General features: G+C 44.8%; 1 protein-coding gene across 7 annotated transcripts in view; it reads right to left on the bottom strand.

The window, feature by feature from the left end:
* Positions 1-27,531, bottom strand: part of GRAMD1B (GRAM domain containing 1B) — a 97,718-nt gene that overhangs the window by 31,632 nt on the left and 38,555 nt on the right. For 4 of the 7 annotated variants that reach the window (XM_086477004.1, XM_086477003.1, XM_086477005.1 and 1 more), the window contains exon 3: positions 1,213-1,423. In XM_086477004.1, the coding sequence (XP_086333130.1) occupies positions 1,213-1,423 (211 nt within the window). Of the gene's footprint in view, positions 1-1,212; positions 1,424-27,531 lie in introns of those variants that run through there. The other 3 variants (XM_086477009.1, XM_086477008.1, XM_086477007.1) reach the window with 2 other exon arrangements.

Raw genomic sequence — 27,531 nt, 5'->3', positions numbered from 1 at the left:
TGCCTGCCTCCCACCTGCACAGCTTTCTTTTGGGGACAGACGCTGACATCATAACGCACAAGGGCGTCATCCGGTCCTGCCGCCCTGGGGCGGTGTTTGTAGGTTACTCCATGCACAGGAAGCAAGTCTGACCTCAAGGCCAACCTCAGAACTGACAGCTCTCAAATGATTCATCTTGAAAAAACCCTTCGCCCCCTCTTTTGAACTCACATACTCCCCCCCTTAGTGGTGAGAGATCAGTTTGGGCCAATGAATCCTGTTTACTCTGCTGACAATGACCACAAAGGGGAGTGGATGAAGGCTTCTTGTGAGTGTGACACAATCCAGCAATAAATAGGGCAAAGATCTAACAACTCGTTTCACACAAGCCATCAGAGTTATGCCTGTGACACTGTGAAGTTACTCAGGCTGAAGTAGTTCACTTCAAAAATCTGGAAAAACTAAGTGCTCCTGACAGCTCGCTGTCTTACAATATGCCACGGACATCAGGGTTATCATCGAAGGTTATGTTTGGCTCCCAAGGCCCTCGTGTGTGTTTCACCAGGTCTCACCGCTCACAGAAAATCAAGAGTTGCCAAACCTGAAACCCCCTTCCCCAGTTCAGCAAAGACAAGGCTGTTTCTAATATAGTCAAGACACAATACCTTTCTCTAGGGAAAATATCATCTACCCTGGCCAAGAGAGTCATAATACCGCACGGACAGGAGGCAACGGGCAGAGGATTGGCAATCTGATCCTGTGCAACCTGAACTTCATCTCAACACAGGGCTTAGACAGGACCGGAGAAACGCATGGGCCCGTCACAGGCTGTGTGCGCAGAGGAACCTTTCGTTGTTCCACGACCCTTCATGATCCAGACGATAAACACTAATTGAAACAGCTGGTTTTCAAGGTCCTTCTCAAAACCACAGAGCCTCCCAAGGAAAACAGGGCCTTGCCTGCAAAAAAGGTTAGCCTACACAAGCTGTTATGGAACTGCAGTACAAGCCATTAGCAACCCATGGATTCAGGTGAATGGTAAGAGTTGTGCTGAAGTCTGACCTATGCAAACGGCTCCCAGTTAGGAGAATTTTCAGAAGTATGATGGGGGAAGAAGGAGGAAAGTTAGCCAGAGAAAAAACAGGCACAGGACAAAGCCAGTGTACTCCATTAGAGAGTTTAGAACTGGGGACACACGCACATCTTGGCCAAAGTCATTCGCTCGCTCCTCACCTTGGAGTTCTTGGCCCCACTGCGGCCTGACTGAGAGGAACAGCTACGCTGTACACCCTGCTCCGGCGTGGAAGGGGATTTGTCTGATGAGTGGTCTGAGCCTTTTTCCACCATGGCGTCTCCTTGGGAGTCCTGCGGCGTCGGGGACCGGGAGCGTTTGCGCAGGATCGGGGAGCAGGCAGGCGTGCTGCGGTTTGAGTTACTGGCAGTACTGCAGAAAGAAAGAAAGAGCAGGGTTGTTAACCTTCAGCTCAAACACAAGGCAACTGCACCCAAGCCTTGACGTGGAACATTACCACAGATTTCTCCGCTGGCACAGCAGACAAATCTGGCTTCCTGAAGCAATGCACCCAATGCCACACTCAAACTTACGTCCCCAGTAAAATTAGGCTGTAGGCAGCTAACATTTACCAGTGGCAGAGGGAACTACAATGGCCTGACAGTGTCCTTCTCCACCCACTCTTCAATTCATCTGACCACAGATGAATGGCTACAGGAATGAACTCATCCTCTGCTGTTGGCTCTGAGAGTTTAAAATGATGATCTGAGCTTAGAAAACCCAAACTCGAGAATGAGGGAGATGTCAGTGTGTTCTTGATACAGTCCCAGTCTGTCCCTCCTTTATTTCAGCAAGTGTAACTGCTCTCAAAAGGATGCACAAAAATGGAATCATATCTTTTCAGAAACACTCCATTAAAGATCATCAAAAACGATGGGGCACTGGGAGGGGAGTCATGATGACAGACAATACAGTCATGATTTCCTGTATCAAATCATCCTTTCCCACGCCAGTTAGAGTTGGGCATGAAAATGTTTTGTTATAACATAAAAGCTTTCATGGTTTAAAAGAGGAAAAAAAAGTTTCCCTTTCATAATGGGGAAAATCAAGACCTTTCAGGATTTTACGGAAATTATGAAACATGCAGGGGAATGGAACTTCTCATCCAGTATCTTCAGCAAATGCCTACCTAAATCAGAAAGCCAGTTACATACATATTTATACAGAACAGGAAAACTGAGATTTCCTCACTGTTCCTTCTCTTTTGATGCCTTTTCTTCCTGCCAGACTCTTCAAAATACCACACGCTACATCCATTTTTCCCTACGTAACTCATTTCCTTCAGCAGCCAAATCCATTTATGTCCGGCCCAAACATCTTTGAGGCCTTTCCTGCCGGCACCGTTCAATTCTGCAACCTGCAAGTTACAGTGAACCTGGGCTGACCCAAGGACGAACTTTGTGCTAACTCTGCCATGCTGAGTTGTTACGGTACCCTGTTATCTTCTGAGCATTAGGAAGCAGACCACATCTGAACGCCAGAAGAGCAGTCAATAGAAAAAGGATGAGGGAATTACAACTGTAACGGACTGAATTAAAGAAGTTAGTACAATCAAACTCTTAAGGCCTATAATTTAAGTCCAATTATATATAGCAAACTGAAGTTTGCTTCTCACAATGGGATCTACAGTGAGGTAGTTAAAATGGACTGTTTCCTCTCTGAAAATCTAGAAAAGTTAAATATATGCCTGAGGTTTCATTAATTCTCAGATAAAAATCACATCCACCTCTCACCTCTGAAAATGCCAAAAACATTTTAGAAATGTTGGTTAGCAGATACGGGTTGATATTGTAAATACACTCCTCCAGTAGTTATCAGGTTCAGTTCGGTTTGGTTCAGTTTAGTACTGGATGAACTGGTCTCATAAATTATCCTCTGTTTGCTCACTACTTGTGTTAAGGTACAAATAATGAAACTTTCCCTAAACAATCTGCAGAAAGAACACAACTAAGTTGCTTATGCAAAAATTAACAGAAACAAATTTCACACTCGTACATGCAACAAGCTTGCAATGGGCAATAACAGTAGCATGGCACTTTGCAGAAAATCCTTAAAAGATATTTTCAAGAATATAAAGTGTGCAAGTTCATCTAGATACTGAACAGGCTAGAGAAAATGAGTTTGAAAAATCTTCTGTAAACAGGAAGAAAGATGCATTAAATTGCAGACCCCGCTCTGTTACCTATTTCTACTTAATAGACTGGAATCACATAGATACAGAATAGTAAAAAGCTGCTTGTTCAAACGCCACCTAAACCCCAAGGCAGCTCCAGTGTGAAGAGCGGCAGAGTAATTCCCCCCCTTAGCTTGTTTTTTCACAGTTCACACCTAACAATGGCACATCTCCTGTGCGAAACACACCACAGCATACTGTGTCCTCCCTTTCCCTGGTCAAGACAGGGGAACACTGAATATCAACTACATTTACAGCACAACTGTAGCAATACTGAAACCTTAATTCCTCCAAATCATCTTTGAAACAAAACAAAAGACTGAGCAAAGGTGATCTGGGACTGTTCTCTCAGCAGCATTGCCTGCAACAGTTTAGGTATACCATGAAGTAAAATTATCGAGGTTTTTTTAGCTCATTGAAATGTACAGAACTATCAGGTTTCTTCGCAGACTTTCAGCTGATTCACTTAAAATAGGTATTTCGCCTTTTTCTGTCCTGCTACTTTTCCTGGCTAAACTCAAGATGTACACACTTTTTTAACAACCCAGCGCAGTTGCAGCTAGCGTACCGACTGCCACCAGCAACCACGAGATGCGCAGAAGGTGCTGTGCAAATGGTACTAAGACCTGAAGTTCACCAGCCATGCTTCCAGGGATGGAAACGGTTTTGAATTGCCATTCCCGCGGTTAAGAACTCTAAATTCTGAGGCTGTATTGCTCCTGCTCATGCTGTGTTATTGCTTACCTGGCATTACTTCAAATTTCCTAAATCTTGTCCCCAGCACACTTGATTCAACATAAACTGGTTTATGTGAGAGGTCCCCAGAAATACAAGGCAAGAATTTGAAGACAATGTTCCTGAGTCACATATCACTGCAATAATTTTGTTTGAACAAATGTCCTCGTTTTCCTTCCTCAGCCCTACGAAACCTGAGTTTATCATGCACAACCTCCTTCTCGTTTTCACTTCATGTGAGCTCATAGGAGTTTCACTTTGAGTTTCAGCTTCAAGCTGAATTCAAGTTAAGGTTCTGCTTGCTTTCAGGTTACAGTTATGAAGGAGAATTGAGTTCCTATTGCTTCTGAAGTAAAGCACGAAATAACCAGTTCAAAACCAGGGCATAGGTGTACCACGTGCATGCGAAACTCCGATAAAACCTGCTAAAAAGTTCGGCACTCTTTTACTCAACTTGTAATCAAATGAGAAATGAGACAAATTTTGCCTTTTGTGGACTGCAGAAAATACAGTAAGGCTAGCTCTAACATACACTCCCTCACACACAGGCATGGAAGATACATTCCCCGTTTTCACACTCTGAGCACACACGTGCTTCAAAACTGGCTTAACGTGCCGAGCACGGACACTGCTAGGCAGTGTGCAGCTATGGAGGCCGATTCAAGGTAATCACCCAAGGTCTTACAAAGCTCCTCAGGTGGGTTTTTCAGTCACAGCTGAGTAACCCACGCCGCTGCAGCTACAGAGGAGCAGCATCAGCACGAACTAGCTTAAAGCTGCCACGTACGTGTTTGTCCAGGCTCAGTTCACACTACCGTAGCCATACGTTTTGGTGCCAGCTCTGCCAAGCACAATCTCAGGCAGACTCTGGCCTCCAAATTTGTTTTCCAGTCACTTAGCATCTCTGGCGTGCTTTAAAAACCTAAATCCATCCATACATATTGTGTTAGGTATGTTAAGGATTATCACCTTTGCAGAGATAGGGGAAAAAAAGAAGAGAGCTTTGAGGGTGCCACCTTAGGCTCTCCCTTAAGTCAGTGGCAGAGAGCTGATCAAACTCAGGAGAGGTCTGAATCCTCCTCATACTGTCTGATGACTGGGCAACGCCGAATACTTCCCACACCAAGGACTCCACGGGCGCGCACGCAACGAAGAACACGCAGAGTCTGTTAATTCAGCCTTTCACCTCTACCACAGCGAGGATGGGCACAAAACCCACAAGCCTGCAGCTCCGTCCCGCTCGCCTTCCCCTGCCCTGAGCCCTTCAAAACTCTCGCTGCTCCTGCTCAGTCCCTCAAGTTTGAATCCGACCCAAGGCACAGCCATGACGAACGCTTTCTACAGTTGCCATAGTGACCAAGGCCTGCAATTGAACCAGGAATCAACGCCTGTAATGCCAAAACGGCTTGACCCACTTTGAAAAAAAATAATAGTAATAAATAATGCTTTACAGACCTAATTGACCAGAGTGCATTCAGGGCCTCACATACCCCCGCAGCGTAGCCTTTAGTGGATGCAACAGATTAAGCCAGGGACAGAACACAAACAAGCCCACCTAAGCAGCAGCCCCTTGCTCCTGGGCGAAACCCCTGCCTGGAGTATATGAAAGCACAGAAGGCAGAGTACGTCTTCTTGGGTTTATGTTCTTACTGTGCCTAAGAGAAACACCTCATCTCATGATTGGAGCTGCAGTAAAAGTAACGTGAGCGAGTGTGGCGTGACTAGGAAAAGGCCAACTCTGTTCCATCACATGGAGGACAAGCCTCAATATCTTAAGCAGTGTGGTGAAGAAGTGAGATTTTCTTTAGGTGGGAAAAGAATGAACATTTGGCAACACACGGACAAGCTACCTGGTCACACCCTACCCTGGACGCTCCACAAAGCAAGGATGCAAGGCGAGACACATAAAGGCCAAACTTCCTCCTCCAACAGAGTATTTCCTGTAAAGATTTGGACCGGCTGGCGAACAGAGACCTCAGCAAGCGGTAGCTTTCGGGAAAGGCTACAGTCTGTACCCCACAAGCTAAGCCTAGGATTCTTAGAGCTATAAAGAAACCCTGAGGACTCTTTCCAATGCTCTAACGGAGAACTCAACAAGAAACCTGACTTTGTTCACGTCTGTTAAATAAATTCTGCACGAATGCCATTCAGGCACTCCTGAATTGACGTGAAAGTCTGTCCATTCTACGAGATCTTCTGAAACAATCACTCTGCCTGCCACTACAGCACAGCCATTCCCAGGCCTAAGACAAGCACCCTGCAACTGTTCTTTCCTAACTCACACGTGCCGCAACAGCCGGCAGCCATCCTCCAGACACCGGAGCTTGGAGAAAAGCACTGTCGCAGCACCTGAGGCTACACTGTACAACAGCGGCTTGTTGGGCTCCTCTCAGGTAGTGATGCACACAGACTGAGACGACTGCACAGCAAATCCATTTGAATCTGCCAGTTGCAGAATGGGCATTTAGCCAGAAGTAATCGTTATGTTATGAAAAGTATCAAAGGATTTGTAACAACAAGGGCAGCTCATCTAAACAAGCGGCAGCTCCAGGCACACAACGCTCCCTACCTTCGCCGTGATCACCAGCTTCTCAGACGGCAGAAGCCCAGCAGCGACACCATTTCCTGCGGTGTATTTCTAAACCCCTTGGACCTCCTCAAGAAAGTCCTGACCTGGAAAGCTCATCGGCAGCCTCCAAGTCCGCCACAGTTCTCAAAAGAACTTGCTTTACAGGAGTAAATCTGCCAAAGTTGCTCACACCTCCCTGCAGCCCACAGCACCTACCTGACAGTAAGCTCTTCAAGGCCCCAAACTGGGGTTACCAACAGCACTGCAGATGTTGGGCTTAGTTCTGGGAAGTGCTGAGCGCTATGTCCCCAAAGCAGCAAAGAACTTAAACGCACATTTAACTCTGTATGTCTGAAGTCTATGGGCTGTGCTAAGCAAGTCAAGCCTGTGTTTACACGCTTTCCTAAACAAGAATGAAGGAGATCCTCAGGCATAAAACAGACCTGCACTGATAAAGTCTTGAAAAGAGCCAAAAAAGCTACAAGGTCAAGAAGGCACTTCAAGCCTGGCCATAGTATAAAAAGAGTTAATTCTCCTCAGAAACAGCTAGTAAGGGGGTTTATTAGACGCCTACAAAGATACTTTTCTGTGATACAGTCTGACATCAGTGGAAAAAGATGAGATTCAGAAACTCATTATGCAGTCTACCAAACAGCAAGCAGATGGTAACAACTTTGGAACATCACAAACCTACACTCACTTCAAATTGATAATCCAAGAATGAAAACCTTCATATATCCTCAAGCAATTCCCTGGGCTTGCCATTGCTCTACAAGCAGTAACAAAACGCTACAGTTATATTACATCTCCCAGTAAAACAGACCAATAAGCAAGCATTAAATAAAAAAGCAATTACACCTGTACAGAAAACAAGCAGCATTTCGTGACATTTGCTTTAAAAATAATAGTAAGAACAGTATACTTTCAGCATGTTTTTTAAATGACTAGTTTCTAACAGAAAAGTCCACCCTTGTCAAAGATTGACTATTTTGATGTTTCACAGACCGGTGTCCTTCTCCTATGACATTCAATAGCATGTTTACACATTCATGAGATAAAATTAATGCAATTACTACGCTGCAGGGGATTAGCAAATCACTGCAAGCATTAGGAAGGAATTCGCCTTCTGCCCATATACAGCACCGCGAGGTTGGTCAAATGTATTATTAACAATGTCATTGTCTTTCTCCGAATCATCTGATACTGGTTACCACTAGAGACGGACTATCAACTCCGATGGACAAATGGTCTGGTATCTTACAGAAACTCCCACTGTGCTGCGTTTGAATCAACCCCTCCACCTCTCCCTTCCTGCTCGGAGTTACTGCAAAAATCCCAAGAAAAAGGTGGAAAATGTTTTCAAAATAGAACAAGACAGATCTTAATAATACTGTCCAATAATGCAACAGTCATAATTTAGAAAGGATCATTAATCTGCAGAGAACCAACACGTGTTCTAAATGATACACTAAGCCCCTCCGTCACTCACAAATTAATGTAATTCCATTTGCTCCAAAGGAAGACAACCCATGTGGAACAAAGTATGATGGGTAACACAGTGAGATGTGGGAAGCCATAAAGGTGAAATAATGCAAAATGGGAATTATGCATCCTTCTGAAGCTGACAGCACATCTGTTTCAAACACAGCCCCAACACAGTCACCTGCAGGCCACTCAGTCTACGGCTGTACTTCCAAATGAGGAACAGACAGGGGCTTTGTTTCCTCTCCTCCCCAACACAACGGCAACGGCTCTTACAATTAACAGCAAAAATCGCAATATCTGATGCTGTCTTCAAAATATCAGAGCCTGGAACTTGGGACAGAACAGAGCTCACAAGTCTTGTTTAAAAAATAAATATAGTAATGAAGGACACTGTTAAGCAATCTCTGATGTGAACAAAAGACTGAAAACTTGACAGCTCAAAGAATGAGAAATAAAATTAAAATAAATCCGAGCATGTTTATTATAAACCTCATTATTTCCAAGCTAACATAAAAAACTTTCAATGGTTTGGAGACACAGTGTTACTGTCATACATCAATCCACGTGCATCATTTCAAGACAGAGAAAAATGCAATGTAGCAGTAAATAGCTAGTGATAAAGACCCATGCTCATTTTTGGATGAGGACATAGGTGTGATACAACCCCTCGATTACCTCAAGAAGAGCACAAGCACTCTTCCTTTCCGCCCATCTCCTGCTATAACTTCAGCAAGGCTACGAGCACCCCGGGACTTGATCCCCAGCATGGGTAGCATCGCCCTGAGCACATGCCAATCTTGTGGCAGGGGTTTTATAAACCACTGATTAAACATCTAATGAAGCCTTGCACCACATCTTATCAGCGACAAAGCGGGGGTGGACAGGGATATTGTGTATCTCGGGAGCAGAAGACAAAGCTAGAGCTTTACATCTTCCCACTCACTCCTGCTGCTCATCAGCACCAGCTTTCATAAGTTAATAGAAGATGCTGTGATCTTCAAAGCTGAGATCAAATAGATTTCTTTTGCTCATCCCTTGATGTTTCATCCTTTTACCATTCTGAAAACAACAATGCAACAATTTCACATCCCCTCACCCTGATATCCTCCACGCAATCTCTCCCCTTTGCTCTTAACCATGCAGCAGCATTATCCAGCTGAAAGTTAAAAATAGAGAGGGTCAAGGGCTGCAGCCAATACTGGGGAGAGTCAGACACCCTCAGTGCAAGTGTCACACACAGTCCTTTGTCCTGAGGACCTGGTTCAGGCTTGCCCCCACCCACATGACATATTCTTTCTCGCTTTATCCAGCTCTGCTTTTCAGTGACATGGGCAGTTGAGGGCTTCTCTTGGCAGAATGTCGGGCATCCAAAGTTACTGCTGATGCAAAATACTTCTCTGAGATTCGGCTTGAAGTTTCCTCCTATCCTACTGAGCCAAAATCACAAACTCTATCCTAAATCTACCAGCTTCAAAAGGAGTTCTCCTGCAGATGCATGTGACTTAAGTAAGCAAGGAAACTGAAATATATCTTCTTTACTGAATCAGTGATTTCCATGATGGACAGGACAATGCTAGTCATCACTAATCTAAGAAAACGCAGGTTTTTAGTGAATGGGGATTCATCAGATTCTCACCGCCTATGGACACGCGCAGCGCAATGAGCCCTCATTTCCTACTGCTCTCCCCTGACCAAAAAAAAAAAAAAAAGAAAAAGAAAAAAGCCACCTGTACGGACTCCGGAGGACAGCTCGAAAAAGCGGCACAAAACAAATCCTGTCCCTCCCCATCACTGCAAATACACAAACACAGAGAGGAATGCAAAGCAGAACCAAGACATCAGTATGCATGCTCCGAGCCCTTTGAAGAGCAAGGGAGCACATGGGCAAACAAATACACCATATTTCTGCGGCAGCTCCAGCTGCCCTCCTGTGACGCATTCCCAGTCCATCCAACTTCAACCCCCTTCTGCCTCTCCCCATGTACCCAGATGTTATGAGAGTAATAACTGCCCCTTCGGGGGTGGGGGATGGGGGAGACAGCAGGCGTAAAGGGAAAAGGAGGAGGGGTGAGGGGAATGAAAGCTGAAAAAAACAATCAGATCTGCTCATCGGTTGTTTCAAACAATCGAAAAGGCTGCTTTAGCAATTCCACTGCAGGAGAGGTCGGGCGCGTGCATGGGGGAGAACAAGGAAAAAAGGAATCAGCCTGTGGAAGGGAAAAGAAACGAAGCATCTCTGCAACATGATGTCACGCTGTCTGCTTTCAAGTCCCCCAAACAGAAAGGAGCAGCAGCAGCAGCAACCAACATGGACTCCAGATTTAATCTGCCTTGAAAGCGTATGTCTCAGACGGCAGATTTGCTCGGCAAACCTGTGCCGAGCGCTGCACACGCAGCCCCGTGGCTCCATCTTTCACACGCACAGATGCACGCGTGCACACACATTCAGAGACTGCAGAGAGCACGCACACACACGGAGGGGAGAGGAAGAGAGGCATCAGCAGAAGGAACAGGAGAGTAACACTAACCTGGTAGCCATTAGGGACCGTAGTGCAGCGCGGAGCAGCTAGGAATTCATTCATTCATGCACTTGTGAGTGGCGGGGGGAGAGCGAGGGTGGGCCAGCGGTGAGGTGGGAGGGTACTCACCTCCTGCACCATCTCAGAGCCCTTCGCGAAGGGAAGAGGGAGTAGGGGGTGCCCGGGGCTCCTCGCGGGCACCCAGAGCCCCCTGTCTCAGCTCCCTTGCATGCTGCTCGGGCTCCTGCCACGGCTCAGCCTCTCTTCTCCCCCCTGCCCCAGTCTTTGTGGTTATCTATGATGGTTTGTGCAGCTCGACTGAGGTCTGCGCACCTCTCCCCCTCGCTGCCAGCTCTTTCACACACGCTCCTGCACACGCACACAACCACACACGCGTGCGCGCGCATGCACGCAGCCTGTGGGCTGCCGCTTTACATAATGCAACCCCCTTAATGCCTTCATTATTCACGTCTGCCAGAGGAAACAGGGGGAGGGGGAGCTCCTGCGATTTTTCCCAAGGTCCCCGCATTATACCCGTCACTTCTAGATGCTGTTCATGAAGTTTGGCAAAGGCTACAGGTTCAGATTCTACAGGTTGAAAAAACCGTATTCCTCCTCGCTGTGCACACACTAGACCATTCACACATGTGGGAGAAAGTTTCGAAACCTGTAAGCATGTCAATACAAGAACAGTCAGGAAAATTAAACTGTAATTAAGTGGTAAAGTGGATTATCTAAACACTGTGAGGACACACTCACTCAGAGTTAAGGTGACCTCAATGCAATTTAGCTTACTTCATCTAGGAAGCTAATTTGGTTTCATTTTACATGCCTATCCATGTGTAAACAGGCCTGGGATTTTCAAAGAAACGTTATCAGGCAAAGTTTACAAGTCTACGGCAGCATTAGTACATGGTGTTTCTTTGGGGAACGCATGCACCGCTGTATCCCTACACACCCGCTCATGGACATCTTTGTGCTAGAATAAGAAGGGTTTCAGTCCCTCCCATGGGCTCTCACAGTACAATATAAATCAAGGCTGAACAATGAAAAAGAAGAGAGAAAAACAATCAAGTAGCTTGCACTTTTCCTACCAGTATACGAAATCAGACCTTGACTGTGCAAGGAAACAGTGTAGAACTGATCCAGAACAGCTTCTTGTACAAACACCTTGACTTGAAGCACAAGTGTCCACGTGTGGAAGTACTCTGGGCTATTTTACGTCTTTAAACGTAAAATAACTTTCCAGAGTAGAGAAGGATTAGAGAGTACCCAGAGAAGCTCATGTACCAGTGTGGCTACAGCAGTTTAAAAATTTACATCTCTTCTAGTCCTCAGCAGTCTCCAGTTTACATTCACATCGCCCACCTTAGATGTTTATTTTCAGAGTTCCCTGCGGTATCAACTGAGCCAGGCAGGCAACTCCAGAGAATGATTCAGAGTACCTAAGTCAGGAGTCTGACTACAGCCAAATTTAGATGCTGCGAATGACCCCCTGGGGGACTTACTGCTCCCCACTGATAACAGAAGGAGCTGTGCCTTAAGTGATGTAAATACTCATCCCTCTGCCCCTTGCTTTCTTTTGTTGCATTTTACCCACTCCATACACAGGGTTGACCAATCTCCCTTCCCTTTGGAATCTGTCACGGCTTTCAGTGCTATCGTCCCAAAAGAGCATCTTTCCACAAGGCTGATCATGCATTGTTTCGCTATAATGAAAATCAGTGGGAGGAGGAGGTGCTCTGCCCTTAAGAACCAATGTTCCAGCAGACTCATGCCACTACGCAATTCAAATGCTGCACAAGATTTGAAACTGAAAATGCTATCGCCATACACATTTGTATCGGGATCGTACAACAGTACCATCATCTCTTTCATATTACTCAAAGAACACACGTAGGTTCACTGTGTATATCCCGCTATTTTAATAAATGCATTGCCCCATTAAGAGGTCCGTCAGCTTGATGTCAATTTTGTGATGTCCTTCTTGTGACCAAGCTTCTTTCTTCACCTTGTCCTTTTACAGTGCTATCAATCACAAGCATCTAAAACACACCCAAGTTTCACCCCAAACATAAACTTGGCGCACAAAATCTAATTTCATAAAAGCAAACCCGGTTTTTATTCCTCTAACTGCATTAGCACACATGTGTTCAGGTTGCGCTCTCAAGGCTGCAGTCATGAGACAAACCCCTGTTAAAATGAGGAAGTTTCTCATATAGCTACATGTTTACGAGTGTTGGAGATTTACAGAGTACCAAACAAAATGAATCCATAACACAATCAAAAGAGCTGACAGCTCTTCTCCCAGTAACATCTGGCTTGAGGCTTTTAACCTGCATGTCCCCATAAGGACGGAGCTTTCTACCTATGCGGGAACACACTTCTCTACCAGGAGAAGCTGTAAAGCTAAGGAACAACTGGCATCGACCTCCTGCCAACACAGAGCTCTCTCTTAATTTTGCAATGCCTTCTTTTCAAGACTTTGATCTTTAATACATTGGACCCCATTTCAGTATTTACGGGTAAACCTGGTGTGTTTTGCGACTGCAGAAATCCACACCCAGTATCTTGTGGTCCTCACCAAAACCACTGAAGTATTTCTCCAACACAAACCTAAGCATGAACAAGAATACAGCAAAATCTCGTCATCCAGTCAAAAAACCCAAGGTGATCAGCAGAGCCACTATAACATGCACCTTGACTTTCCATTTTCATATGTGACCATTAAAAGTTTCAAACGCTTACCAAAGTTCAAGAACTGGTGAATTTACAGACGTTCAAAGAAAATGGCATGTAACATACAAACTGTCCTAGTCCCCATGTCCAGTGCAACGGCACCCCCATATCCAAGGATGGTGTGATTCCCACTGAAACGCTGTGTCTAGGACGGTACCTGGTTTCAAAGCGTGAACAATGTGGATAACCTGGACAGGGTTCAGATAAGAGCTATGAACAATAAAGGCAGTGGCACTGAATCCATTCAGCACGAACCAGAGGCGAAGGAAAGACAAGCTTTAAATGATCACCTGGAACACAAGCTTGACAATACTGGGTAACAGATGAAAATGTGACAGTACCAAGTGCTGAAAGCTGAAGCTAGACAAATCCTGACTACGCAAGAGAGACCCATTTTTGGAAGTAAACAAAACTAATTACGGTAACAAATTCAAGGCTAGATTACCCATCTGTGACAAACAATATTACACAAAGTTTTGTGTTTTCCTAAATACTGCTCTGTATCTCAATCCAGAATCAATACAGGTAAGTCTTACACCTTGCATCCGGCATGACTTAGAAGAGATATCTGAATGGTCCCATTTTCACAGTCTATGAATCTTTCAGCGTTTTTCTCTTACGGCTTTCAAACATGTATCAAAACAGCTAGAAGTGTGATTCCCAGCCTCTACAAATTCTAGTACGTTTTGTCTGAATGACTGTTAAGGTTTGAACATGACACTATTTTTCAATAGTCACAGGAGAGCTACACTGACCCAAAGGCTCTGACGAAATTCAGTGTAACGGCTACTTCAGATCTGGAACCGTGGAGAACACACAAAGGCTCAAAGCAGGTCATGAAGAGGCAGGAAAGATTCAATACATGAGTTTAAGAAAGATCTACCCATCATTCTTCAGACTGTCAGGAGAGAAGACGAATCAAACAGAAGTCCTGCTTCCAAAAGCACCATCAGAGCAGCAGTAAAACCACAAGACTTACTTAAAGGAAAGCTTCTTAGTCTTCTCTGGGATGGTGTGCAAAAGGCAAAGTTATGGGGAATTTGAAAAAACACGTGACACCTCAAATGCTTTACAAACTTTATCAGACCTGCAAAATTCGACCCAGAACTCTCAGAAGGACAAATACTCTTCTTATATTTCTGGGTCTTTGCAGCACCATTCATGTCGCTATGAAGACAGCTTGTTTCATGGTGATAATACTTGGATAATACTGCACTGAGAGGAGGATCTTTCGTGGCCTTTGAGCTCTTCTGAATGTAAAGCTACTGGTTCCCATTTTGTTCAAGAGCTGCAGAATGCACTTCATGTCAACCGGGTTTACTTGCACATACGTCTCCGAGCCCTTGCCCTGGCAGTGGTGTTAAAAAATCAGGACAAGCACTAGGGCACTACTTCCTGTGTGAGGGACAGCTTCAGGAGGGCTTGACTGCTGAGCTACCCATGCCATGACATGGTCACACACCACAGCCCAAACACCACAGGACTACCAGCCCTACAGGAAGGTGAGAAGTCACACGTCAGGAGCACTCCCTCCAAGGATGCTCTCATTAATGCAGCGCACGCTTAGCTGTGGCAGGCTCTTCAGAGTTCACGCAGACAGCACGAGCCGTACCGGTACAGCCTGCTGGACGGAGCAGCGGGGCTGGTTTCTGCTCTAGTGTCTCAGACCCAGCCGTAACACAAGCATACTCATACATATTGCATCTCTCAGGTGAAAGGAAATGATGCACTGTCCAAATAATTAAAGCCCCAGGCTGACAATAGATAACACACGATACAGCACAGTGCCTGAACATCCAGGCCTACAGAGCGACAGGAGGGTTTGAGATAAACTCTATATCCAGCTAGAGCAATCTTACCCTCCCTGTAAGCCACATCAGAGACAGGGAAACAAAGCGCAGTCTTTAAGTCTGTCTGCAAAAGGTCTGGGAACAATGAGCACCTGGATTTGAAAACACATAAGGTTTCTCATTTCCCCTTCCCCAATAATTCTTTGTTCACTTTTAACACCATCTATTTTGAAAACTTGAAGCCATTGAGACAGTTATTCCCCAACACCTCTAACTTTTCAGCTGAGTTCAGAACAGAACCAGGGGACACTTACACTTTCATAGCACTTCTGGCCTTGTCTTCAAAAAGAAACATCAGACTGTCAAGAAAGCGTGTCCTCGGGGAAAACTCAGTGTAGTGCTACAACCTCAAGATCTGCAAGTAGGATTAGCATTAGCGGGTTACTGACGCATCCAGGTGGTAATTAATATTTTGCACGTTTAATTTTTTTGCATATACCACTGCTGGAGCACGGAAGCTGCTTTTCTCCTAGACACCCTCTTTAACTACGAATGTACGGACTCTGCTTTTGAATGCACAGCATTGTACAGTGCGAGTTCTCTGACTGGTCCTGCTTGCATGCTCAGACCATGGAACATCCCTCCAGCCTCCACCGTACAGAACGGGTGCTACTCTTCAAACCCCACAGTATCCTCACGCTATTAAGCAATAAGGAGCACTGCCAAAACTCTTCCTTCTCCCTTGCAGAAAATGGGCTCCTAGGCAGGTACCAGATCAGGCAAAAATCTTTTTAGAGTACTCCGAACTGACAATGGCATTTTCATGAGCAAGATACAGTGGCTGCTCAGAGTGCATGGATTCCTACGGTAGTGGGGGATGGAGGAGGCAGGCAATCATGTGCTCAAAGGCATGGGGAGGAAGAGGGGGAGGAGGAGAACAAGGAGAGAGAGAACAAAGTGTCAACATCTTAACTGGGACACACAAAGAGCCAGTTCTTAGTAAGAACTTAATCCAGGATTAACAAGAGGTCAGCTACCTCTGCAAGGAGACTGCACTAAAAGGAGCTAATTAGCTCTCCTTAATTGCACAAAAGAAACCACACAGAATTAAAGACATTCACAAGCAGCAGAACCCACCTCACCTAGGAAACAGAGCCCTACCTGTTGTCCTCAGCACCACGCTCAAACAATCAGCACGTGGAAAGCCAAAAGCAGGAAAGGTGAAATGACGTTAGGAAAGAGGCTGCGGGGAGTTAGGCCCAGCATCAACAAGCGAAGTGTTGGAGTGACAGCTGGAGCCTACATCAGACAGGACAAGTATTTTTAGCATGGCCAGTATCTTTCTAGACAGTTCTTTCGGCAACCACTGCCATCATATGCGGAACTGCCCAAAATCCCTACAGTAAGTACACTTACCACTTTCATAAACAGTATTATCCATGAGGATATTTAATGCAGTTTTAGCCCTCTTTAATTCAACGTGAGCGCTGAAAATGAGGAGGAAGGATAGCACAAGGGGAACCAGTCAATTCTGTTCTCTAGGCCCAACTCTGCCCTGCAGGTTGAGACCAACATTCCAACATGGGGAAGGCATTGCATCCTGGTCAGGATCAATGGAAAGCACAAAGCAAACGCATCACGGACCATGGGCAGGTAATAGCTCCCCACCTGGAAACCTCTGGTTTGGGATGATGCAGTGGAAAAGGCTGGCTGAGCTGACCTCCTACAAATTCTGCCTTGAATTTCTAATCATATATTACAAAGACACTTACAGATCCTTAAGTCCCCTGCCCACTTCCACTTGGTACTAAATCCAACTCTTTTTTCCTCCGAAACCACTGTATGTCCTGTTCCAGTGCCCTGATGATAAGCTGGTGCATATTTTACCCCAGAAGCACTTGCGCTGCACTGACAGATAACGTATATACAGCAGTCAGTGTACTTGAAAACGAAGATTAACAAGCACATCAATAACGCTAACAGATGGCTCTGAGGTTGAACGCTAATAAAAGTAACTCCCGTATTTATTTGTTTTACAGCACCGTGCTGAGGGCTGGGCAGCTTGCAGGCAGACAGGGCCCTCACCCTGAGGACCTTCGTGCAAGACTTCAACTGTCCAATGAAAGGCATGAAGATGAGAGGCTGCAGTGATTTCAAACCCTACTGCAATGAAGGGAGCCACCTTCGACCACCAGGGCCTGCGTGCATCCCAGCTGCAAGATCAGTGCCCAGGTTAAGAGTGGATGAAGGGAAAAACAAAACAACAGGTTGACCAGGGGAAGACTATCACACACACAAGGAAAAATAGCAACAGAAACAGGAGATCACCCATTAATTACAGGTCTCTGTGGAATCATTACAGCACTGCCTCCACTACCAACGTATCCTCTTCTTACCCCTTCAGGGCAGAGTTGTTACGCCATTGTACTTTCAGTAACATTGTGAAGGTAGCCACCAGGGGACAAGCAGCAGCAAAATTTCACCTCAGTACCCAACACAAACAAATTACATTCTTTGGATACCACCCTGCACATGAATAAGCCACATCCCGCTCTGCTCCCAGTGACTGGGCAGCTACCCGCATACATGCTGGTCCTAAGCAAACTCAGCACAGAGAGAATTCCCCGACATCTGGACAAAGCTTCAATAGCTGCCATTGGAGAGAGCAAAATGCAGATCGGCCGTTCTGTGCCAGGAGCTGGGCTACACCCGGTCTCCTGGTACAGACATGCCCCACTCCTTCAATCCCCTCCATCACCACCACTCCTCCACTCCCTATTCCACAGTGTACTGAGCTGGAACAGCTTGGACCTGCGAGCAGATTTGTGAAAAGAAGGAAGAGGAAAAGGGCATTAAAAGAGTCCGACCTCTCTCTTTAGCACTGGCTGGTGCAGCGTGTGCTGCTATGTCATATAATTCAGTTACGGTTAAGCCAGCTTCTCCATTCCTCCAGACTGTTCCAATCTGTTTATCCAAACCAAAATCAGTCTCCTGGAGCCCTCCTCCAAAGCACTACCCCAGTCTCTACCTTCAGACTCCTCCCGAGACACCTCTGATTTTCAATCCCAATACCCGTTCACACACACTGGATTCATCCCCACTCTCAACGATTCACTTTCTTAACCTTGCTTGACCCTTTCTTCCAGGATGGTCTCAGATTCCCGTATCTTCTGTTGGTCTCACCCAGAAACTCACTAACAACACTGAACAGTTACTCAGTGCAGCCCCTACACTCCCATGAAGACAGAACGTTGCTCCGTAAGAGTCTTGCTCAGCTTCTCCCCACACACCCCCATTGCTTCCGCCCCGACTTAAGATTTTTCAGTCAAACCTTCTGTATCTCCGTCCCAGCCCTGCACTGCGTCAGGGCATCCTTTTTCCTGAGGAACTGCCTGACCTCGCAACGCACGCACAAACACAAAGGAACGTGCATCCACAGGAAGGAGTCCTCTCGCCTGCCTGGGAGATGAAAAATGAAGAGCTAAATGATCGCATCGCCACCTGTTACCACATCGCATTTCCCAGGGCGCAGCTGGGCGTCTTCCCTGCTCCTCTGCTCTCCGATGCTGAAACCACCATTTAAACTGTAGACAGAAGCAATTCTGCTGGGGGAGAGATCAGTAAACCATTCAGGAATCTTACTGCTCCGATGCATTTTATGCTCTCAGAAGTAGTTGACAAAAAGATTCCCCGCTCTGATAGCAGCTTGGCATGGCTGAAACAAAGCCTTCTTTGCAACTTGCCACCCAGCTCTGGCATCTGAACTGGCTGCTGCCCACTAGAAAGAAAAGCACCCACTGTCTCTTTAAGAATGCCCTGTAGCCCACATCACTAGAGCTCAGTTAACCCTGGCTGCTCCTCACTCCGTTCACTGAGGACAGCTATGAAATTTCATGACTTTTTCTCTTCTCCTGCTCTTACCTACCTGTTCTACTGCCCTGGTACAGCTTCTCCATGTTGTCGCACACCCCTGCCACCCCAAACATTTTTGCAGGGGCATTTAAGCAGAGCTTTATTAAACATCTCTGTACTGCCCGCTATGAAATCCACCAGGGAGTACTTCTGTGACGACACAGGAGCAGAGCAGTCAGCACGGAACTAAGCACCCCAATTACCTCTAAATTCAGCTTCCTTACTCTCAACAAAGCACTCTTCTCTGACTACTTAGTCATTTCCACAGACATACTGACTCTCATCTTGCTGAGCTAGAGGGACTAGCACCCTTCTCTAAACCTTATCAGACACAACACAAACCATCTACTCCCCTGATACAACAGCAGGCAGCACAGCCAGCAAGAGGAAAAATATTTGTCTTCAACACACGTATTTCCAAATATAAACACTTTGAAAGGCCATCTTCTACAGAGAGGTTATAAAATGCAGAAGGTAACAATGTGACTCATATTGAAAGAGTAGATAAACACACATACAAAAACCTGTCTCACAGGAAAAATAAACAAGAGACTGTGCCTGATCCTCTTCTGGGCAAAGCATGAGGAACGCTGCCCTACCGCTGTCCTTGACTTCATACCTACTCCAAAGAGGCCTAACGGAGGAAACAGAAAGTCACGTCCAGCAATTCAAAGAACTGAGAAAGCAAAAAGCAGCGCAGCTCGACAGTGTGCAGGGTAAGAGCACAAAGCAAATTAGACATTTTCTTGCAACATGATATATGAGAAGGAAAGACTAATGTGATTCAGAGCTGCTAGTCTGATCAATCGTATCTCATGGAATCTGATGAAATATTTGCTCTGTATGATCCATTAATCTCTACCAGAAACTTTATTATAAGGGTGCCATATAAGCAGAAAGATATTCTTACAGAGCAATAAGTTCAAAGGAAAGCAACAAAAACATCACAATATTCACTACACTCATTTATGGAAAGAAACTTGAAGGGTAAACAAAATGAAGTGGTCAACAAATATTTGAAGAATGTAAACACCAAAGAGAAAGAAAAGCTGTATTAAAAGGTTTTATAACAACAAGCAAGGCAATTACATTAAGTTGTGGGAAAAAAACTAAACTGAAGTCAAATCCTTGCTGTCAAGAGCATAACAGAAGTAGTACAAACCCATTCACTCGTCATGTTTATGAACAGCATCAGCTAACCGTTAATAAAGACAAAACAGGGAACTGTCCCACATTGGCAGGAGCACGGATCAATGACTCAATTCCACCAAGTTTTTCTTCTGCCTCTAGTTCTGCTTTCCATAATTTTCCTAATAGGCAGCAGCATAGTCCAACGACTTCTTGGTTACTGCTGTTCGCTACCAATGCCAGACTCTTTACAGGTTCGCATTTGATCGGTGTCAGAGCTGTTTGAGCGTTGCAATTTAGGGAATTGTTTTGACTTTCGTATTTTTGTCTGGAGGTGTGCCTGAAAATCTCCCTAGCATGGCAAGGCCCTTCTTTTAAGGGCCTCTCTCACCATAAAACAACACAATCTTAGAAATGGATCCATTTCCACAATCAGTTGTGCTATCACCTGTCTTTGAAACAGAAACTCCGAAGAATCAATGGAGAACCTATTCTTCCTGTTGGAAAGGCTGGAAAAATAACGTAACAGGTATTTGAAGCGATGATGTCGTTTTACTGCCTTGAACCAGCCACTGAATATTGCTCAGATTCTCTAAGCCCCAACCCCTGGACACACACCTTCTTCCACGGCCTACAGCTAAGCAACAGTTTGCCTCCCAAACCTCATTCTTAGATGTACATCAGATTGAAGGGCACCACACGAGTACATTATTTCTTAATAGTGGACAGCTCTGAAAAAAAAAAAAAATCCAGTTTTGAGGGCTGCACAGCCACAGTCCTGTCTCAGAGGGCACGTCTTTCAGACCTCTATAGCTGCTTTATTTCTATTGCTACTGCGTCAGAAATAGACCAAAATTACAGCTCTAACTTTCCACCGGCTTTCTAAAATGCCCCTGTCTCCAGTGCGAACCTTTTAATTCACAGCACTTCATGTGTTCACCACTGCACAAGTAAGGGATGAGACCTTGCAAACGGTTTCTCTGGAATCCTCAGACCTTGCCATCTCTTCCTCCTGTCATTTAAACACAGACTTGTTTGACTGGTATTTCATTCTAGTTAGAGAGAGCTGTTTGTACGCTAGAGAAAAACAAATCGCCCTCTCATCCCCCCCAGCAAATTTGGTGCCTTACATTATGTGCATATACGGACACTGTTTTTCCTGTTACCAAGTCTTTGCTACTCCTGAATATATACCTTCAAGTCTTTTTCATTCAACTCATTTCCTCCTCCATTTTCCTTCTTCCAGTTCCAAGGCCTGAAATTAGGTGTGGTCAAGCCACATTCTTCCAAACCTGGTACTCCAAGTGGTTTGAAAGTAATTCAAAATATATACTCCAAATATGTATCTCCCCCTCCTACAAAAAAGAACCCAAAATTCCTCCCTTTCTGCTCCTTTGCCATATGCATAGAGCGGCCGTGACATTGTCAAATGATAATGGCAGCGTTTTACATCTTCTGTTAGTTGAAAAACAGCAGAGCATCTGCCCCCAGGTCACTTGGCTGTGACCACAGAGAGCATTCAGTCTGTCCAGGAAAAATGGTTACGGAGAATAAACCGCTGGAAAATGTAAAGTATAATCAACAGCACAGACCTAAAGCTGGCCGAATGGAAACCTTTAGTAAAGGAGAAGCTCAGAGATCATTCCACCATCTTGTATTCAGCATACGGCTCTGCAAGCGCATGCAGAAGTTACACAAGGAAAAGAAAAGCTACTGATTTCTGTGCAGCATTTGTTTTGGTCTCTCCATTTTCTCAACTTGGATATTTTATATTTGGATACTGTTATTGCTATTATATCTCAATTTATATAATTTATTTTCACCAGACTCAAAATACTGAAAGTAGCAGTTATCATTCCTAATAAGTATCAATTACAATAATAATGGCAGTCTGCCGTTAAGATGCACTTTCTAACCAGGACTGAAATCAGAGGCATGCAAGGGAAGATTCAAGCATAAACACAGCAGCTGCTTAATCAACCAAAGGAATACCACTAACTAATTTAGAACAGAGAGGGAAGAAGAGTTCTGTTCCCAAGGGGAATTTCAGTTGGCAAATGTGATTAAGCAAAAGATATCTTGACCAGGACACAGCGATTCTTGCATAATGTGCCACAAGGGCTTCAATGGCAACATTTGGCTCTTTCAAACCGTGACGATGCCCACTTGCTGAGCAGAATAGCCCTGATGGAGCAGAAATATTAAGTGTGTGAGTGTTTCCATTTAGTTCCACTATTAACACGCGCAGGCCGAATCACACGCTTACAAGCTGTGGAGCACTGTTCAACGTACCCCTTCTAGCACTTGTCACATGTAAATATCAACCTGCTTCAGTGAGAGGAAGCACAAGGGGAGAAGGAAGAGATGAACGGTACACCTCATTTTGTGGAGAGGGAACTGGGGCGAAGGTAAGGTCATGATACAACTGGTCGATGACGGATCCAGGCGTACAGCTGGCTTCCCACAACTTCCAGCTCTGACAGCCAAGACCTTGCTTCTCATTTGAAGGGACCAAGCAGTTGAACAGCACACAACAGTCTCAGCTCCACACTTCAGCTGTGAGAGAAAAATAGCGTCTGCTAAATTTTATCTACAGCCTCTCCTTGACTGAGTCTGCATCTCTCCATGCTTTTTCCTCCTGCACACGCGAGGAAAAGAATCTCTGCAAAAGCCTCACTACAGCATCATTCATCTCAACTGAAGGCGCTGAGCAAGTAATGGCTGCAGAATTCCAGACCAGTTCCAAGCAGTTTGCCCTTCACTTGACACTTATGAGGCTGCTGAAGGACTAGAGAGACAGCAAGGTGATTCTACCATCTGATAAACAGAAAAGGCAATTTTACAGCAAAACAAATGATTAGGATTCATTCAATTAGCCAAAATAATCTGCAGCCCAAGGAGAGATCTGAAGGAGAGATTCTGGGTGCTGGCAGCAAACTCTGCAAAGCGCAGCATCTTCATGGCATAAGTCAAAGAACTCTTCTGCCTAGTTGCCCTCAGAGAGGTTTCAATAAGCACATATATATCAAACAAAAAAATGATGGATGTTTATCCAATTTTAAATCAAAAACTCATGCCAAAAGCATACCACACAACAAACAAAAAACACTAAGGGGTACTTTTGCCAGTCACACAGAACTACAGAAAACCAAATCTCAGACGAAGGGCTTCATAACAACTCAGTCAGTTTTTCTTCAAATAGTCTCCTTCCACTGTAATTTTATAATTTTTTTCCCACTAAAATAGTCACTTCACTTTTACTTTATACCACACTACCACTGAAGGTATTAATTCAGTGTGGCAGCGTGCAGCCCAGGACAAAAACTGGTAACGAGCTGATCTTGGTTCTATTTCTGGCTCAGTTAGTGACTATGAGTACAGTCTGGCCAAGTGAATTGCGTGCAAATTTTTTCCTTGAAATTAGTGCGCTTGGATTGGGTCCTAACTGCTTACTATCACCTTCCACTACTAAAAAGCCCAGATAAATTAGCACAAAACCTGCTACTAACCACTTCATTGTACTATGAAACCATTTACAAAATAAATCTACCAGTACTGCTCACAGTTGTTCTTTGGGTCGCCTTACACAACATCGTAACATTTCCTCCTGCAGAGAGAGAAAGGATAGAAACTGTACTTTGTGGACAGAGGTTCAGTCAAACTGTTCAGAATATTCTGGATGCAGGGAGAGACGAGCGACCTATTAATATGGTTTCCTCTTCCTACCGCATCAACAGCAAACGGGAACGTTCTGATTCCTAAGATCCATTTGCAGAATTTATAAGGAGTGAAAGCCTCTTCTTTCCAAAACGCTAGAACCATATTTATATGTATGTGGGTCATCTTTGATGGTTTTTAGCGGAGGATTAGCAGCACCTATTTCTTCCTTTGGAATAAAAAGCACAAAGAAGAAAGATGTAGACGCAGAAGAATCGATGAAGACAGAGGAGAAAAGAACACTGAAACGTAACATTTTAACCTGTAACGTGAAGGCTGGAACAGCACGAGATGACAAGAGCACAGTTATGTAACTTCAATTGAACCATTTTTCTGGCCTTCTCCAAAAAACTGAGGAAGAATTGATTTGGAAATTCATCTTTCATTTGCAATGCAATAGAACAAAGTTCATTTTCACTGTACACAGTAGTTCTTTAAGTCTCTGCAGTATCGATACGAAATTGAAAGGGACTTAAACAGCTTCATCCTTTCGGTACGCAATTAAGGCGGACAAGAACCCCAAACACCCCCGTTTGTCACCTTTCTGTATTACAGCAAGTACTAATTCTCTACAACTGAGGGCAGAAGGCATTCCTCCTGTCCCTTTTTCACTAACCTGTTATTCTAGACTTCAGAGAAGCCCCAAGACTAGACTGTAAGGACAGAGCTATGTAGGACGAGGGTGATAGCTTATCAACCCCATCCCTCCCCTCTCGCCTACTTGTGGCCGCGAGACACTGACAAACCAATTGAAAGGGCAGGTGTCGTTAGCCTGGTCCAGATACAAAGAACTCCTGAAGTCGCAGCCCTACATCATGCATAACTGAAACTGCCTAACGTTAATCTTCACTGCTCCCTGACATCAAACAACTTCTAATTTTAGCTCTGCTGTTCTGTAACCCTACCTAGTTCCCATCCCACCCCCACAACTATATAATAGATCCTTCCTTCAGATAAGTAGGGTGTTGGAACATTGAGAGGTTTTTTCTCACCCACAGGCACTAGCAGAAAAAATGAATTACAGATTTATTTTTAGGTAGAGCCTTTGGCCCTTATTTTCTCTGTAGGCTCCACATAGCAGGTTCTGTGGCTCAGACATATTCCAATCAACAAATCAGCACAAGCAATGCAGAAGGAACCACAAAACAAGGAAAATCAGATGAGCCGAGTTTTGCTCAGTATCCCATTTATGGGACATCAAGTTCAGCTACCGGCGTGCTTTTGTCCCTGCAAGACTCTTCAGTCATTTGATTTTAATTTTTCATAAAAGATCCAAATTAGTATCCACCTATGCTGGAGCATGAGCTCCCCAAAACTCCTAACAAGGGAGAACGTTAACGACAAGCAGCACTGCCTGAGATTTGAGGGGAGGGAAGGTCTGCCTGCCCTGCTGTTACAGTTTCTAGCTTCCTGCAATTTAGAGCTCGGGGCCTGGCTCATTATAGTCCCTACGGACCTACGAGATAACGGTGATGTGAGACTGGAAGCAAAAGTTCTCTCTTGCAATATCACGTCACAACATAAAGGCACATGGAACAGTATCAAAATACTATATCGTGACATGAAGATGACCTCTTAAACCATGACACTAGGCCCTGACGAGACAAACGTACGCTGTCATAGGATAACAACAACGCACTAGGGGACTGCAGCATCATTTGTGATACCAGGATGTTGTACCGTAACAGCACGATGCTGCACCGGTTACACCGGGACCTCGCATCGCGATACAGCACGGTCACATTTTGATGTCATACAGCTATGACGGTTACACATCCGGATTCTGCTGTACTGCAGTATACTGTGACCACCTAATGACTCCATGGTACGCAGCTACGCTGTGATATGATACCAGATGGTGATGAGATCATATGAGGCAGAATTAGGTGGCGTACTGCAAAAACGCATGACATCGTATTAAGAGATCAGCACTTCGTCTTGTGCCAAAACAAGCTTGCACTGAGACTCTGAGGTGGCCAGAGGTTCCCCGATAAAACGCGCTACGTTATTTCGTGCAATCCGACCGCACAAAAGGAACGGGTGGTCTAAAACCAGGCAAGAGCGAGTCCTCTTCCTAACGGCCAGAGCAGGCTGCTCCTGCTGACAGCATTCTGTCCCTGTGCTACTGCCCTTCCTGGTACAGAAAGAAATCATGTGTCTTTCTGAGAAGGGCTCCATAAGGAAATCTGCATTAACCCCAGCAGTGCCATCTAGAACTGGAACCACCACTTGTACTGCAAGGACCAAAAGGTCTGTTTGTATGCCATGCCTGTGACGTGTCTTTTTTCTTTAGACTATCCCTGCAAAGCCATTTTCATTGCAAATACCGGAGGCTGTACGACCCACATTAAAGTACCCTAACCAACTCTGACAAAGAGCAGGGAACTCTGTATTTTCTATACTTAGATCTGTGCTCCTCTAGAACCGTGCCAATCAGTCTAGCAGTGACAAACACATATATTTAGGTAAATAACATCCTTAACTCACACTTCTGTGCCTGGATATTGCAGCACAACTAAATAAGTAAAACTGACTGTAAACGTCCTAGAGGGGGGACACAGTAACTACTGCAAAGGTCCAAAATGCTGCATGCTTTTACTAAACCGGGCAAGCAATCAGAATATTTGACTTGTTTCTCTTCTGGATTCAGTTGAAGACAATGGGGGGATGCTGAAGAGGTAGCCCAAGCAGGGCGTGATTACATTCTTCAAGCGTTTCCAGGAGAGCCAGGGGAACCGATCAGGACCTCTACCGCACTCCCCACCAGAAGAGACGCACCCAGGACAGCACGGTGCCCCTAGGACCCTGCCAGGAGCCTGAGACGGAGAAAACTCAGAGGAAAGAGCGTCACCTACTGAAACACCGCTAGCATTTCATCCAGCACTTGAGTAATCTTCTTATGTCTCCCATCCAGCTCCTGAATCTACCAGCCTCACTTGCTTAGCTCTGAAGTCTGACAAAATTAACAGACTAGCTTCAACCATAATTGCTGTAAATGCTGCCACAGAACTGGGTGTGCAAGAGCAGTCCAATTACACGATTAACAAAAAGGTCCAGTGTTGCTCAGGCATAGGTACAGAAATGAATGCAGTAGGGTGCCATGTTATTGCAGATACACATGATCACGGCATTTATAATACACGCTTTCCTCTCCTGGTAGTAAGCTAAGCTATTATGCAACTCACCAGCCCAACTGCATACCACACACAGCAGCAAATCAGTGCAAGAGTCGGGATTTTTTTAATATTTTAAAATATTTAAAAAAAAAAAAAAAAAAAAAAGAGAGGAAAAAAAAGTGTAAGATTTTCAAATGCTAATGGCTATATCATTTGTACTATGTATGTTACGCACCGCCATGTACACATAGGAAAATTTCAAAGGCTCTTAGCGTAATTAAATAAAAGACAAAATTACAGAAATTAGAACAGATGACCTATTGAGTCATCCCTGGCTCTAGTCTGTCCCCTGGGGCCCAGTACAAGATGCTTCCTAGTGCTGTGCTGTAGTGCTTTTATTTTTTACACAGAAAAAAAAATAGCAACAATAAATAAAACAACAAATGAAAAATAACTTCACCGTTTTCTCACACTTTACAGGCAAGGATCTCAAAGCACTAAATTCCTATTGATGCCAAACAGCGCACTGGAGAAGGAGGCTGTTACGTCTATGATTACTACATTTTCATTACAGAGAAAAAGGATTAAGAAAAAGAA

The sequence above is a fragment of the Leptosomus discolor genome, chromosome 22, assembly GCF_034619465.1.
Source record: "Leptosomus discolor isolate bLepDis1 chromosome 22, bLepDis1.hap2, whole genome shotgun sequence".
NCBI lineage: Eukaryota > Metazoa > Chordata > Aves > Leptosomiformes > Leptosomidae > Leptosomus > Leptosomus discolor.
This window is presented reverse-complemented; position numbering and strand designations above follow the sequence as displayed.